This window comes from Bombina bombina, chromosome 9 (genome assembly GCF_027579735.1).
Source record: "Bombina bombina isolate aBomBom1 chromosome 9, aBomBom1.pri, whole genome shotgun sequence".
Taxonomy (NCBI): domain Eukaryota; kingdom Metazoa; phylum Chordata; class Amphibia; order Anura; family Bombinatoridae; genus Bombina; species Bombina bombina.
The window spans coordinates 144,993,960-145,011,727 of NC_069507.1; the positions used below are offsets into that span (position 1 = coordinate 144,993,960).

Below are 17,768 nucleotides of genomic sequence, written 5' to 3' on the forward strand. Positions count from 1 at the left end.
ATGGTTGAAGATGCGTACAGAAAGAGGATGGTCAGCTTTTACATTAGCATAAGAGTCGATAAATAAAATGGAATAACCAACTTTTAATACTTAAAAACAACTCTATGCATACAACGTATACAACCGCCTTTCTCAAGAGTAAAACAATCAAATGAGCTTGAACGCATTCAAACCTACACATTTTCCCTTATTTATAGGCCAATACTCCATCTACCGTCAACACGTCTCCATTAAGGCTATGTGCAGGCGGTTTATAGAACAGGTGTTGTGGCCACATACCTGCATCTGTGTGGAGCTCATTTTATTCTTTTACTTGCTCTTGAGAAAGGCAGATGTATCCGCTAAAACGCATAGAGCTGGTTTTAACTATTAAAATTTGGCTATTCAATTTTATTTATTGACTCGTAGGCTGATATGGAAGCTGAAAGAAAAATGGTTTTAACCTCACAAACTTCTTTAAAAAGGGACCTTTATTGCTCCATATCAGGGTCCAGGAAAAAGAACATTTCAAAACAACAATCGCCTCTTAATCATGTGGAATCTGACCATGCTGTTACTGTATGCATCATGAACCGTTGTAAAGCAATGATATACATCACTTTTTTCTTTCACCTTACTACCATAAGCTCAAAAATGTGCTTGGAATGAGAAACATGGTAAAAATATCAGATACCTAAATGTAATGTACAAGTGGTTCCCTGGCGTCTGGGTTTGTTGAGCCCTGCATTAATCATGGCATAACTATACCTCAATGGGCCCCAGGGTAGAACCAGTACCACACCCTATTAATGTCCTCAGAGACAGAACTTTTTTTAACTTTCTGCAAGATTTTTTTAGTGACAATTTTTCTGCAGGTCATTTTGAAATTAACCAGTTACACTAAAGCACCAGCTCAATTGAAATGTGTTAATTTGAGAATAAAGCAATTTTTAAAATTTTAAAGGAGTCATACCTTTGCAGACCAGGAAAGGCTAGGGTACAAGGTTGAAAATATCCCTGAGAGGCAGTCATCAATCAATGTGCTGCTGCTTTGCAGCACTGCTCCATATTTGATTGGTCTCTTTAAACAGCCCTTCACTCTGGTTACACTGTGTAAAGGAAATCTTACACAGTGCGAACAGAGCAAAGCACTGTTAGAAGAAAAAAAGCCTGATGTGGAGCAGCACTGCAATGCAAAAGTGATAACAGTTCCTGCATGTTTCCTGTTCTTTCTGCAAACATGCATTTTCTGCAATAACATATCAGATCACAGCATGTTTTGCATTGGGGCTAATGTCTAACAGTTATAATGTAAAAGCTATATAATCACCAGTGTTGTGGACTCAAGTCGCATGACTTGGACTCGTTACCCTGTACCTACGTCCAACACTCTAGCATATGTTGAAGTCCCTGTGTCAGCTTAGACAGCCAAGACTGCAGCTGGAGAAGGCATCTGCCTTCATATGGTAAGGGAGCACCGATTGTCTGTATCTGCTGCGGTGGTGCCTTGGGAGGTGTGGGAGTTAAGGAGGGAGGTGGGTGGACGGCGGGAGGGGAAGGAAGGGGAGGGTTCGCAACAGAAAATATTTTATTGGGAGAGAGAGAGAGAGAGAGAGAGGGATGGGTCCACTATCTTAAAGCAAAATGGATTATGAGAGCGGGCCCTACAGTATAATCACTTAGAGGGGGATTATTACATTACAAAAAATTTTTTTTGCATTATAATATATATATTTTTAAATGTACATTAACTGGGTACTGGCAGACAGCTGTACCTGAGATGGTGCAGACCATTGGGAGGAGGAAGGGTTAGAGAAATGTTAGGGAGGGATCAGGGAGTGTTAGAGGAGACCCTACACTGCAACAGAAAAAAAAAATTACAATAAAAAAAAAGCCCTAAAACAAAGTGGTGGTAAACTCTCCCTTTTATAAAAACAGATTCGGAATGTTAATGATATTTTAGATGGGAGTTTAATTAATCTGTTGAAATGAAGTTGCGCTATAACTTACTTTTTACCACTTCAAAAGTCAATTTTTCTGTGAGCTATAGGTTTGAACTGTTCTCCAATGAGCGCTCTCCCCTTTGGGGGGTGAAGCAAGGGGTATTTGAATTTCATATCTATATTAAAAAGTAAGTTATAGCACATCTTCATTACAACTGATTAAATTCCATATAAAATATCACATTCGGATCTGTTTTTATAAAGTGCAGAGCTTACCATCACTTTTATACTGGCAGACTGTCTGCCAGTACCTTAGTTATTGTTGAAATGCATTGATGTATTGGAGACTAAGCTTTTTATGATATTTATCCCTATGGAGCTTCAAGTCAGAAGTAGAGGGGTTAATCCTTTGGATTTTTACTGATAAATCTTTTGTCCCCTGTGAAGCTTTACAAAGTTGATGCGGAGGGGTGTTTTCCTTTTGGTGGAGATGAAAGGGAATGATATTAAAGCTGTGAGACTGTCAAAAGACTTTAAGCAAGATTAGCGTATTTGGTGATACATTTGTTAAGGGATACACTACACCGCTACCCTGACACACCCACCTTAAGATGCTGCAATCACGGATGGACTCTTCTCTAACCAAATGCTGCAAGTAATTATTTTTTCCTACACCTGATGGAAAGTCGCTTCATCAAGAAAAGTGAATGTCACATAAATGACATATTTCAAAGACTATTTTTTTAAATCACTTTTAGAGACAAACACCATTTTTACTATGGATACGATTTGAGTATTTTCTAAGTACTTTTAAGACATCCCTGGATATTAATTATTGTCATATTACCTTTTTGTGTGATAATCAAATAGTTGGTCCTTTATTTCTGAATGAATTATGTAATTTGTATACATAGTGTAACTACAAATTAACACATCTATTCCCTAGCTTTTTAGCGCTGTTTAATTCCACTTGTACATATAGTTCTTTTAATACTGAAGTTGGGGCAAGGATTTTAACCCTTTCACCTTAGGGATTTCTGAGCGCATCCCATAACTTATATTTCCCTATTCATATTAAGTTTATGTCAGACTTTCAAACTCATCTCTAGTCAGGAAAATGTAACTGAGAAAGATGGGTTTACTTAGGGAAAATAGAATATATACCTTATCTCACATGAAATTGAACTGGGAAGTGATAAACATATTTTAAAAGCATTCCTGATATAAATTTATCATAGTACTCTGACTCTAAATTGGGCAAAGAGCACTGACTTGTTTAACACTGGAAGCGTAAAGTTGAGGACTTGTAACTTGACTTAGATTGCCTGTGTTGACTTAAATGCAAAGACTTGAGACACAGACTTGCAAAACAGTGACTTGGCCCACCTCCGATAATCACCATACCTTAATAATAACAAATACAATACTCCACTTTTTTTTTTAATATTTATTAATTTGTATTAAGTTTTGAGAAAATCAGTACAAATGTACAGATAAAAATAAAGGATACTCAAGATACAAGACTTCAAAAGTACAAATTATCCAACATCGTCAGTTGTTACCTTTCAGCTTGTAGGTCAGTAAGAAGGAAAAACAAGCAAAGTGTACAAGGCTGTGAGGATGGAGACCCTTATTACCTATGCATCTTAATATGGGTTACTTGAGTATTTGAACTGTTCCCAATAAAATGTAATGCTGAGAAACATATGTCTTCTGTTTTCTATAGAAACTATACCTCCACTATTTTTTTTTTTTAATTTAGGGTTGGATCGGTGGGACCCTTAGAAGGTCTCAACTGATACCCCTGTAGTTGCACTCCTGATTTTAATATGTAAGAAAATATTATTATTGTCCTTTTGCTTTATATGTGTTTAACCCCTGCAAAGGAATTAAACATATAATCAGTTTTAGAACAGCAATGCACTACTTAGTGCTAGCTGAACACATCTAGTGAGCCAATGATAAGAGATATGTGTGTCTAGCCACCAATCACCAGCTAGGGCCTGGTAGTGCACTGCTTCTCTTGAGCCTACCCAGAGACTTTCATGTCACTTTAGGGTATGAATGTTGTGAAAATATACACTTTAAATGGCTTAAACAGGCTATTTAGGGCAGTTGAGCTTTGAGGTGAGGAGGGTTCCCTACACTACAGACATTTTAAAAATGTAAAAGGAATTGTGGGGGGAGGGCAATCTCTACACTATTAACACTGATTAACCCCTTCACTGCCAGGAATTTCAAGTGTGGTGTGCAGCAGCTGCAAATAGCGGACTTCTAATTGACAAAAAACAAAGGAAAAGCCATCCATGTCTGCTATTTCTGAACAAAGGGGATCCTAGCTAAACTTTTACAACCTTTTGTCTTATGACTGCACTAATTGTGTGTAAATAATTTCAGTGGGAAACACGATATACGTTAAAAAAATATAAAGTTTGTTTTTTATGATTGCATTTGGCGACCAAATAGTATCACCAATTAGCAAAATGGGCCTAGATCAACATCTTGGGTTGTCTACTTCAAAATATATCGTTATCAAAGGTAAATAAAAAAAACATATCGCTATGTTTCTGTTTAGATGGAGTGATAGCAAAAAATACTAACAATTCTCTGGTATTTTGGGCAAGTTTTTCTCTGAAATTTCAGGTAGCAAAGAGGGTTAACATTTCACTCATCTAAAGAAGTTCATTCTTGAGTCACCCCCATCACTAATAAGAACTACAATACCCAGAATCCCATGTGACCATATACTTTAGATACAATTTTACTTCCTTATTTACGGAAAACTTAACAGAACAACGGAACTGCGCTGGATAGACGTCTCCTACCGATGCACACTAAATAACGTTTTCTCATACAAAATGAATACAAAAAAAATAAATGTTAGGTTAATGTATATTCCGCTCCAACAGCCAGCTATGTCTCCAGTAACACCCTCCCTAAAGCACACAGTATTTTCCTCAGTAAAATCTCCAGGCGTCTTACAATGCAGCCTCTAATCAGGATCTTATTCCATAAAAAAAACACATTTACATTGGAATTTGGAGGTGCAAAGCAATGATGGTTCTGTTCCTCTCCCACGCTGTGTCCCCCCCCAGTGCAAGAGCCGAGCACACAGCTGCAGCACCACAGACTATCCCTAATGATTTGACAATTGACTCGCACGCCCTTCTGCTTCCTGCAGCTCTGAGTACCACGTGATTACAGGCGTGACGTCAGACGGTCCTTTAGAAGGATGGGACCTAGTCTCCACCGCACCCCGATGTATTTGCCGATCCCTCGATAGCTGCTCTCAGCTCCAGAGTGCTATACCGACTGGCGGATAGTGACCTTCTTGCGAGGGGGCTGGCCCCCCCTCTTTTTGTCCCCCTCCTGGCCGTACACTTTGGCAGGGACAGCAGCAAATGGTTGGGCCGGAGGATGCCGGTGGCCAGGGGACTCCTTCCTTCTACCGCTGTGGGGAGGACAGTGACTGTGTGACTGAGGGAGGCGAGGAAGCTGAGGAGGGGGACGGGGACGCGGGGGTGGATCTGCTCCATATCTACATTACTAGCCCGGCTATGAGACTGACTAATGGGGACCTGGGCTTCCTGCCTCAGGCCGGAGATTCTGTGCACAGCCCGATTCCCAATGGTGGGTTAGTAGTGTCCGCTGACCCGGTCACTGAAAGATGCAGCTGTCAGCGCGAGTGCTGCGGACTGGGGGACGAGCCGCTCCCGGCTGAGGCTTCCCCTGGTCAGTCAGACTTTCTGCGGGCAGACAAGCAGGACTCTCTGCGGACTTCTCCCGACCCACCAGGCCATTTACTGTCACCCTCTAGTAACCCCGACTCTCTGCAGTCCCCCCCTAGCCAGCCCGACCCTCTGAGGACACCCGCTAGCACTTCCCCAGCCTCAAGCTCCAGCTCGTCCCCTGTCAGCGCGCACACAGTATCTGGATACTTTGTGTCTGGTGACTCGGACCGGTTCCGTTTCCCCAGCTCCCGCAATACGTTCGAGGTTAGCCGCAGACAGAGCGCTCCGGATCACCTGGCAGACGGGCTGAGCCTACCTGATGGGAGCCCCGAGCCTTCAGAGCAGGACGGGGACAGACCCTGGAGGATCACTGACTTCATCACAAGGTGAGGGGCTTACCGCTGTGCTGAGGAGGTCACCATGGCAACAGTGCCAAACAAGTGTGGGCAAGCAGTGATTTTATTTTGTCTGCTTTATTGGTATTGCCTAATAAACCAGCTGTCTTCTTTATGACAGCTTTTATATATGCACAGTATACAAACAGTTAATCATTATACTGTAGTGCTTACTCTGCCTATAACATAAGTTGTTTAAAATGATTTATTTAAAGGGATATGAAACCCCCCCCAAAAAATATTTTGTGATTCAGACAGATCATACAATTTAAAAAAAAGTTTCCAATTTACTTCTGTTATCAAATTTGCTTGGTTCCTATAATATTCTGTGTTGAAGATATTCCTAGGTCATTTGGAGCACTACATGGCAGGAAATTATGCTGCCATCTAGTGCTTTTGCAAATTGATAACATTCTTACAAAACTGCTGCCATATAGTGCTCTCTAGAAATGGGATGCTCCTAAGCATACATTCCTGCTTTTTAACAAAAGATAACAAGCAAACGAAAATTGATAATAGAAGTAAACTAGAAAGTTGTTTAAAATCACATGCTCTATCTGAGTCATGGAAGAAAAACATTGGGTTTAATATCCTTATACTTTGCTAGCAAAATATACAAGAACAGGGACATACTGCCTTTAAAAAGCCTTGTTTGTTATCTCCTTCTCTTGAGCCATTCGGGGATATCTACAAATGGACTGCTAAACGTATCAATCACTGGGTAGAATGTTGCAAAGTCCTTCTGCAGGATGTACTCAAGCCTCTGTAAAAACACAGTTACATTATATTGTCACATTTATATATTTCTGTTATTTATCAGTGTTTGCATATGTATCGAAGGTGGGAATTTATATGCAGCTTAGGAGACAGCAACACATTTGCCAGGGAAGAAATTAGTATATAGATATAAATATCTCAGTGGTACTTAGTATGTGTCAAACTCTTTTGGTCCCTTAAAATTTACTAATTTATTTTAACACAATTGCTGTTTAGGGAATATTTTCTTTTTTTGCTGCACCTAAAAAGGATACTTTTATAATGTAGCTTTAATGTGAATTTTGCTTACTTAAAGGGCCATTATACACTCATTTTTTCTTTGCATAAATGTTTTGTCGATGATCTATTTATAAAGCCCATAAAGTTGTTTTTTGTTTTTTTTTTTTAAAAAAGTATAATTTTGCTTATTTTTAAATAACATTGCTCTGATTTTCAGACTCCTAACCAAGCCCCAAAGTTTTATTTGAATACCGTCAGCTACCTTATCCAGCTTGCTCCTGTTTGTGTAAATGGTCTTTTCATATGCAAAAGAAGGGAGAGGGGGGGAGTGTCTTATTTCCCACTTGCAGTGGGCTTTCCAACTGCCTTTTCAACAGAGCTAAACTGAAAGCTTCTAAGTACGTTTTTAAACAGTTTTATACTGGATTTTTATATCAATATCTGTGCATCTTATTCTTTATAGTAGTGTCTATTACATGCAGTTATATGAAAATGAGTGTATACTGTCCCTTTAATATAACTACTTTTTTGTTTATGCTTGAGGGGATCTCTCTTGAATCGTCAATAAAAGAGCAGAAGTTATACCCTACAAGGCCTACATTCTACAAGACAGTGAGCCTTGGAAATGTCCGTATTAGTTGTGCACAAATTTTGTATTATGAGCTAGGTTCAATGATAATTTATAGGGCTGATAAAATGAAATGCTTTAATTCATTAGAGCATGTTGGTTTATCACTAGCGATGCTGCAAAGCTATGTGTTTAATCCATGCAAAGGGGTTAAACGCATATTTAAAGTACTGCCTGGGAGAATGGCAAACCCTGAACGGAAACTGCTGCTGATCCAATCAGCTGTGCTAGTTATACAACCCAGTTGTACCACTAATGGCAGTTTACTGGTGTTTATCACTAGTGACACTGTAAAGCTATGTGTTTTAAGTGACATGCTCTAATGAATTAAACATGCCATTTTGTCACTAATAATGAACATTTTTAAAGTTTTATTTTAAAGTGATTGTAAACTTTAAGCTATTTCTTTACAATATTCGTAATCATAAAGTAAAAGATGGAGACTTTAATTCATGAAAAAAAAATAATTACACTTTCATGTCTTGATATATTCCGCCATTCCTCCACCAGTAATGGTTACTCTAGTTCTTACTTCAGTGACAATTCAGGCTGTAGTCAATTGTTTCAAGCCCCCTTTGACATCCAAAGCCAGGGGTTATTTCCTTGCTTGACGCCAAAGGGGGCTCGATACTATTGGCTACAGCCTGAATCGTCACTGAAGTAAGAACTAGAGTATCTGTTATGGGCAGAGGAACGGCGGAACGTATGAAGACATGAAATTGTAAGTATTAAAAAAAAAAAAAGTAAGCATTTACAAAGCATTTCTTGAATTAAAGGGACACTAAACCCAATTTTTTTTCTTTCATGATTCAGAGCATGCAATTTTAAGCAAAGTTCTAATTTATCTTTGCTCTCTTGCCTTTTTTTTTTTTTTTTTTTTTTTTTTTTTTTTAAAAAAAAAGCAGGAATGTGATGAATTATGGTTATGCTTGCTTATTAGCGGGTAAATGTAAGCATCCAATAAGAAAGTGCTATCCATTGTGCTGAACCTAAAATGGGCTGGCTGCTAAGATTTACGTTCCTGCTTTTAAAATAAAGTTAGAAAGAGAACAAAGAAAAATTGATAATAGGAGTAAATTATAAAGTTGCTTAAAATTGCATGCTCTAATCTGAATCATGAAAGAAAAATTTGGCTTCAGTGTCACTTTAAAGTCCCCATCTTTTACTTCATGATTACTGAAATGTAAATACGGTTTAAGTTTACAATTACTTAAACCATTTTTATTGAGTATGGAAAGATCACTATTTAAAGGGGCATTCAAAAAAAATTAGTCTGAGACTAACATGTAGATGTATTTTTATTAAAGTTTAAATATTGACAAAATAAGTGTAAAGTTTTAGTGTCTATAAAACAAAGGGAGCTACCATGTTGTAACTTGGGTTACCTTCTCTGCTGTAGCCAATTAGGGACAGTTCTAAATAGGTCACTAGAGTGTGCAGCCACTGGCTGTGTGGAATATAACAGTGTTATACGCTTCCATTTCTAACAAGAACTGAAAAGCTCACCACAACTACAGGAAAAGGGGACAAAATAAATAATGACATTTATATCGCAGATATATATATATATATATATATATATATATATATATATATATATATATATATATATATATATATATATATATATATATATATATATATATATATATATATATATATATATATATATATATATATACATATACACACTGGATGGTTAGTACAATACCCATAGGTCTTTTAGTGAACAGTAATATGGACTGGAAAACATTGCAATTAAGAAATAAATTTTGTACCTCTAAAATGTTGGTATTAAAATCTATTTTATAGAAACAATATTTATGTAATATATAGTATTTCCCCCTCTGCAGATGTTTGCTGTACAGTATTTTACAGTCAGCATGTCATATGGGTGATTTCATACTAAGCCAGAGCTGGATAAATCCAGGGAACCATGTATCTTATCAATTTACTTTTTATTCCTGTTTATTTTCTTCTTTTATTTAAAGTGTATCTAAATACAGATGTGTACTTGGCTACTGAATTTTCGTTTTGTTTCATATGATTGATTATAATCTTTCATGTTATCACAAATGTGAAAAAAAAATCACAAAGCTAAGATCATTGTGCACCAATTTTTTTAAAATAAATAAATTCTGAAGTGAATAGTGTGTGTGTGTGTGTGTATTTGTGTGTGTATATATACAGTATGTGTGTGTATATCTATCTATCTATCTATCTATCTATCTATCTATCTATCTATCTATCTATCTATCTATCTATCTATCTATCTATCTATCTATCTATCTATCTATCTATCTATCTATCTATCTATCTATCCCTTTCAAAAGTGTAAGGTTCATGGATTAATCTTAAAGGGACACTCAAGTCAAAATTAAACTTTTATGATTCAGATAGAGCATGCGATTTTAAACAACTTTCTAATTTACTTCTATTAACAAAATGTGCAGTCTTTTTAGATTTACACATTTTGAGTCACCATTTCCTACTGAGCATGTGCAAGAATTCACAGAATATACGTATGTGCATTTTTGATTGGCTGATGGCTGTCACATGATGCAAGGGGAGTGGAAATAGACATAACTGAAATTTGTCAGAAAAAAATCTAAAACCAATGTAAAGTTTAGACTAAGTGCTAATGCATTGTCTTGTTATCACACAGTTGTTGATTATGCATATTTACTGGTCCTGGGGAGGACACACTTTATAGCTCAGGGGCAATCTCATTATACATTATCTTAGTAATGTAGACCTGCCCAGTATTGATTGGGTGTGTAATGGGTAGATATGACATATGCAGCCATCCCTTATAGACAAATACAGGTCCCAAGCATTTTTAAATTATTTTGCTGTATTTTATTTATATGGTGAATATTCTTCCAACAATTAGATTTTTGTTTTCCTACCCTGGTCATTTAGTATTTCTGGATATCTACCATAGCTTTTCAATTTTAGATTGTTCATTATATTCTTTCATGTTTATGGTAAAAACAAAAGTTGTATATGTATTTTAATTGCACATTTTACTTTTATTATATCTTTTATTCATAAAAATAACTATTTTTTAATCTGCATGAGAAGCTGAAAAGGGAGATATATTTTGTCATTGGGGAAAATGCTTCTCTCATTCAAAGGACACAGATACTCAGCAATTTTCTTTAGTCATTTTATACAGAGCATACAATTTTTAAAAGTTTCCACTTCTGTTATCAAAATTGTTTCCCTAAAATTCTTTGTTGAAAATCATACCTAGTTAGGTAGCACTTGTCTGGCACAATACACTGCTGCTATTCAGTTTACTTGCAAATTATATATTATTATTCTTGTAAACTGCTGCTATATAGTTCTCCAGACTGTGCACGCTCCTGAGTTTACTACGTCCCTTCTTTTCAACAAAAGCCTACCTGAAAGAACAAAGCAATTTGATAAAGTAAATTGGAAACTTTTTTTTTTCCCTCTCTATCTGAATCATGAAAGAAAAAAACATTGTGTTTCATGTCTTTCTATTATGGTTTTAAAACAAACAAAGTAATGTATTGACTGATGCACTTGTTGAATAGATGGGAAAGTGAGAAACTTTAAATGAAAATAGGGGTAGTTTAAGATTGACAAACTCCATGGGCAGGATTACATATGCGGTGTTGCCTGCAAAATCATGTAAATGCGCCGCGTATATTTCACACGTCACCCGCAATTTTTACTCCCATAAGCTAACATAGGACCGTGTCACAAATCAGTATCACATTGTCAGCGCAAGGACTTATGCAGCGAAAATGGAGACATTTTACTCCATTTTCACCTCACCACACATAGGCAGGCGCAGCAAGACGTGCGCTGAGTATTTGAGCACCGTAACGTCCTGAAAATAGTAACACCTAACGCATGTGCAATATCTATCTACCTGTCAACCGCCAACCTCATCGCAATAAATAATAAACTATATTAATCCCTAATCCGCCAACCCCCCACAACGCTATATACCTAATAAAGTGATTAACCCCTAAACCGCCATTTACCTATATCGCAAAGTATCTATTAAAACTATTAACCCCTAAACCGCCATCCCGCACCAACGCAATAAACTTAAATAACCTATTAACCCCTAGTTCACCATTAACCCACATCGCAACAAACCTAATCTATTAACCCCTAATCCGCCAAACCCCCACAACGAAAATAACAAAATTGCTAAGACCCCTAACCTAACACCCCCTAAATTAACCCCAATTACCCAAATTAAAAAATACTAAGTTACAAACAAAATGAAAAAGCTAACGTTACTTAAAAATAAAAAAAAACAAGATTAATTTAAGATTACAAAAAATAAAAAATTCTAACATTACATAAAATAATAAACCAAATTATCAAAAATTAAACCTAATCCCTATGAAAATAACCCCCCCCACACAAAATAAACACCCCCTAAAAAGGTCCTTTTAAGTTAAACCGCTCTTTTACCTTAAAAAATACTAAGTCCCCCCCTCTAACAGTAAAACCCCCCCAAAAAAAAAAAAAAAAAAACTAACACTAAAAAATCCTAAACTACCCATTGCCCCTAAAGGGGCATTTGTATGAGCATTGCCCTTAAAAGGGCATTTGTATGAGCATTGCCCTTTAAAAGGGCATTCAGCTATTTTACTGCCCTTTTTAAAGGGGCATTCAGCTCTTTCTTTTTTTTCAAAGGCCCATTAAATCCCTAATCTAAAAAAAAAAAAGGTACTCACGGTTCCTGAAGTCCGGCGGTGAAGTCTTCTTCCAAGCAGTGATATCTTCTATCTTCTTCCAGGAACAAGCCGGAACGGAACACGGAACTGAAGACCGGCGACCACAGAGCGTGGAGATCCTCTTTGTATGATCGTCACCGCACACTGAGGATTGAATTCAAGGTATGTGTTTAAATATGGGGTACCTTGCATTCCTATTGGCTGATTTGAGTCTTCAAATCAGCCAATAGGATTTCAGTAGCTCTCATCCTATTGGCTGATTTGAATTTGAAGACTCAAGCCAATAGGAATTCAAGGTACCCCATATTTAAATGCGTACCTTGAATTCAATCCTCAGTGTGCGGCAGTGATTGCACGAAGAGGATCTCCACGCTCCGCCATCGCTGGTCTTCAGTTCCACGGTCACTGGTCTTCAGTTCCTGGAAGATAGAAAATATCGCCGCTTGGAAGAAGACTTCACCGCCGAACTTCAGGAACCATAAGTACCTATCTGGGGTTTAGACTTAGGCTTTTTTTTTTTTTTTTTTAATAGATTAGGCATTTAGTGGGCCTTTGAAAAAGAGCTGAATGCCCATACAAATGCTTGTTTTTTTGGGGGGTTTGGTGGGTGGGGGGTTTTACTGTTAGAAGGGGGACTTATTATTTTTTAAGGTAAAAGAGCTTTTTAACTTAGGGCAATGCCCTACAAAAAAGTCCCTTTTAAGGGCTATTGGTAGTTTAGCATTAGATTAGGGGGTGTTTTTTATTTTGGGGGGGGCTTTTTTATTTTCATAGGGATTAGGTTTAATTTTTTTATTTTTGATAATTTGGTTTATTTTATGTAATGTTAGACTTTTATTTTTGTAATCTTAGATTAATTTTTTTTTTTTTCTTATTTTTAAGTAATGTTAGCTTTTTATTTTAATTGTTTGTAACTAAGTATTTTTTAATAAGGTAATTGGGGTTAATTTAGGGGGTGTTAGGTTAGGGTGCTTAGTAATTGAATTAGTTATTTGCGTTGTGGGGGTATGGCGGTTTAGGGGTTAATAGTTTTATTAGGATTATTGCGTTGTGGGGGTATGGTGGTTTAGGGGTTAATAGTTGTTTTAGGATTATTGTGTTGTGTGAGTTTGGCGGATTAGGGGTTAATAGATTTATAAGGTTTGTTGCGATGTGGGCAAATAGCAGATTAGAGGTTAATAGTTTTAATAGGTATTTTGCGATGCGGGTAAATGGAGGATTAGGGGTTAATAAATTTATTAGGTATTTTACGATGTTGGCGGGTTTAAGGGTTAATACTTTTATTAACCCCTAAACCCGCCAACATAGTAAACTACCTAATAAATGTATTATGAAATGTATATGAACTGACGGCGGGATTTATATGCGAGGTGAAATTACGGGCGGTGCAAGTTTCAGAAGTTGCACTGAAGCTTGCGCCGCATATGTAATCTTGCACCATATATTTAAAAAAATATTGTTTTTGCTTTATAACAACTGTTACTGACGCTGCATGCATGTAGGCAGTTGAAATACCTGTTGATTGAAGGCCAAAAATGTGGTAAAACAAGAATAAAATGGTGGTGTTTTTGTTGTTCTATTTGTATTAAAACATTCTCATGTTTATGCCCCTTTTAAATGACTTTGGGCCAGATTATGAGTGGAGCGCAAACCTTTGTGCGTGAGCGATAAGGAGTATATCGTCAGTGTTTTGCTCTTGTTGGGCTTACCACTGATATTACAAGTTGAAAGTAAACGTTAGAATGACTACCGTGTCATCAGAGCTCTGGTTAACTGTTTTTTCGAAACAAAAAAGTTGCACATAACACGTGTGTGTGTGTATATATAGACTATTCTCAGTATATGCACTCTCACTATCACTCCACAACTGCCAGGGTGCTCTCAGGGAGTATGCAGTGTCAAAAAATTCAAAGCACTCCAATATTTGATTGGATGGCAGAAGACCAGTGAGTGTTTTGAATTTTTTGACTAATATATTATATATATATATATATATATATATATATATACACACACACAGGTATACCTTACTTTACAGCGCTTCACTTTACAGCGTTTCGCTAATACAGCGCTCTGTGGAGCTGAAGTTCAACCTTGAAGAATTTTGAAACAGTGCTGTAATCATTGTGAGATTGCAAGAAAAGTGACTGGCTCCATTTTGTTATGCACAGTTCACTCTGTTTACAGCATTACAGTGCAATTGGCAAATTGTACTATAGTAATTGTCACTTTTACAGGTACAGTATTTATTGAATACTGTGCTGTGCTAGTGTTAAACTTAACGTAGTACTATTGCACCCCTAATGTATGTTAGATCAAACCTGTTTTTAAACACACTGGCAAGTGAAAAGAAAGCTAAAACTGCCTTGTTTCACTTTAAGACGGTTTTCAATTTACAGCGGGGCTCCGGTCCCTAACCCGCTGTATGAGCGGGGTATACCTGTGTGTGTGTGTGTGTGTATATATATATATATAATGCGATCGGGTTTGCAAGAGAGTGGGGTGTTCGCAAAAGCAATATTCTAAGTTTGGCTTTTTGAGATTGCCGGGTTAGCACGCAAATGAAAACTGTTTACTTTCAACTCATAATACGAGCGCTACCCAACACGCACAAAGAGCTTACTTCTAGCGCAGTTAGCACTTGAGAGGGAGCGTTAATTAGCGCTCTACTTGTAATAATAATTTTAGACCCAGGAAGAGGCTTTGCGACGGGTGGAGGAAGCTGGAGCTGCTGTCAAGATTAAAAGGTTTTTTTTTTTTTTTTTTTTTTTTTTCACAGCACGAGTGAAATGTAAATTTTTATGAATTAAAGTGCCCCTGTTTTTAATCGAATTTTTAAAAACCAGGCACTTTAGCATCAAAATTTACATTCACTTTAAATACATTTCTGTTAAATTATGCAGTTAGTGTGTGCTTTGAATAGCAGGAAATGTTATAATGTTAAAAAGTATTACACTGCCCCTGCCCTGCTTCTTTATAATTTCACCCAGCTGACAACATTTTGTGACTATTATGGCCCTTAAAGTGATAGTAAATTTTACATATATTGATTGAAACCAAGATCCTGAATCTATGTAATTTTGTATCGATATACTTCAATTTGGCAAGTTTAATTGGAAATGCGCTTAAACAAGTTTATTCTGTTCCTTTTTGTTTTACTATTACACCCCCCCCCAGCTTCCCACTTTAAAAATACAATTGTGAAAAACATCTATATAGAAACACTTGTGAGGCTCATCAGTATTCTAATTGGTTACGTAATAAATAGGTTATAGTCACACACACACACACACACACACACAGTATTGGTTGACCTATCTGTTATATGACTAATTATTTATATATAAAGCTGGCTCCTGGACTGTGAACAAGTTTATTAGCCATATGTTTGTTAATTATTTGGAACAGACTGAAACATCATAATCATGGACTCATGTACTATACCCTTGCAAGCAAAGATTAGCAAGCTCAGGATTCCCTTCCAGGATTGGGTCTTTTTAAAAAAAAATAATAAAAAAAAATAAATAAAAAAAGGTGTTTTTTTTCATTGATGACCTTTTTCATGTGAAGTTTATGAAATTTGTATAAAATGTAAAACTTTTTTGGGGGGAGAAACAAATTGCTATCAATAATCGCTAATTTGGTGCTGTTCATGTGTAATTCTATATACTACCTTCTGGAAACACCCTCAAGGCAAAACAGAAGTGAAATCCACACCATCTGCGTGAAAATAGTCCGACAACTGTTGCATAAAACCAGCTATCTTATGCTCTTCCTCACGTCAGACTTTTACAAACCTGTAAATAATTTAAAAGGAAATTTCCAGCTGCGCATTCTGTTTCAAATCATTTTCAAAAGCAGTTGGTGCACTTTTGTAGGTTAATACCCTCATGTTAGGCAGACAAGTATTTATCTTTTTATCTATCTCAACATTGTCCAAGAATGTTTTGTTGCTGACTTAATCTGATACTTCCTTTAGGTTTTTATATGTTTGAAATACTCTGATCTCCATGCATTTTTAACATGTGTATGAAATAGTAGCATAATAAGTGAGTGTAAAATTAATTATTAGACTTTCAGCAGTGATGATGATTATGGCAAAAGAGTGTGAAACGTTTGGAATACTTTACAATAGTGCTTGATTTGTTGCCGTTTATTTGGAGGAGCCAATTGGGGCTTGCTGTTGCATTAGACTTGCCACTCGCTTTCAGTTTGTTAGCAAAACTTGCAATGTTTTGCAGTATGTTATCTTATCTCGTCTGCTGAGGCCAGTGAAGGAACATATATGTAGCAGAGTTAGGCTTGTGAAGTCTAGTGTTCACAGCTTATACCTGTGCAGAACATATTTGTTCATGTACTGCATTGACTTTTCTTTTAAGCCCTATTAAATATTAAAAGATAAAGTTCCCAGATGTGTAAAAAATAAAATAAAATATATAAAATAAAAGGGAACGTGGTTGCATCCCAGTGAAGTTAGAAGCAGTATGTTGGTAGAAATAAATCCAGGGTAAAGTTTTTAAGACGCTATTATTATAGCATATAATGTTTGTATCAGAATGTCCCATTTAAAGGGCTAGTGTAGTCAAAATTAAACTTTCATGATTCAGACAGAGCATGCAATTGTAATCAACTTTCTCATTTACTCCTATTTTAATGTTTCTTCTTTGTTCCCTTGTTATCTTTATTTGAAAAAGCAAGAATGTAAGCTTAGGTGCCGGCCCCTTTTTGCTCAGCACCTGGGTAATGCTTTCTGTTTGGTGTCTAAATGTTGCCACCAATCAGCAAGAGCTACCCAGGTGCTGAACAAAAAATTGTCCGACTCCTAAGCTTACATTCTTGCTTTTTCAAATGATACCAAGGGAACAAAGAAAAATTGATAATAGGAGTAAATGAGAAAGTTGCTTAAAATTGTTGACTTATTAGGCCCTCTTTTTTTCTGTGTCATTATGTGCAGTTTTATAATTGGTTGGTTAATATACTATATTTAATAACCGAAAGCAGGCTTATTATATAACATAGCCTAATGAAGATTAATACCAATATTTAATGAAGCCTAAAATAGGCTAATATACCTATATTAAAGGGACAGTCTACACCAGAATTTTTATTGTTTTAAAAGATAGATAATCCCTTTATTACCCATTCCACAGTTTTGCATAACCATCGCAGTTATAATAATATACTTTAACCTCTGTGGTTATCTTGTATCTAAGCCTCTGCAAACTGCCCCTTTATTTCAGTTCTTTTGACAGACTTGCAGTTTAGCCAATCACTACCTGCTCCCAGATAACTTCTTGTGCACGAGCACAGTGTTATCTATATGAAATATGTGAACTAACACCCTCTAGTGGTGAAAAACTGTTCAAATG

General features: G+C 36.5%; 1 protein-coding gene across 1 annotated transcript in view; it reads left to right on the top strand.

Moving 5' to 3' along the window:
• The first annotated feature begins 5,125 nt into the window (after positions 1-5,125).
• LOC128640089 (TBC1 domain family member 12) overlaps positions 5,126-17,768 on the top strand; it is a 483,074-nt gene continuing 470,431 nt past the window's right edge. Inside the window, exon 1 of the mRNA XM_053692423.1 lies at positions 5,126-6,039. Coding sequence (XP_053548398.1) covers positions 5,324-6,039 — 716 coding nt within the window. The 5' untranslated portion in view covers positions 5,126-5,323. The remainder of the gene's footprint in view (positions 6,040-17,768) is intronic.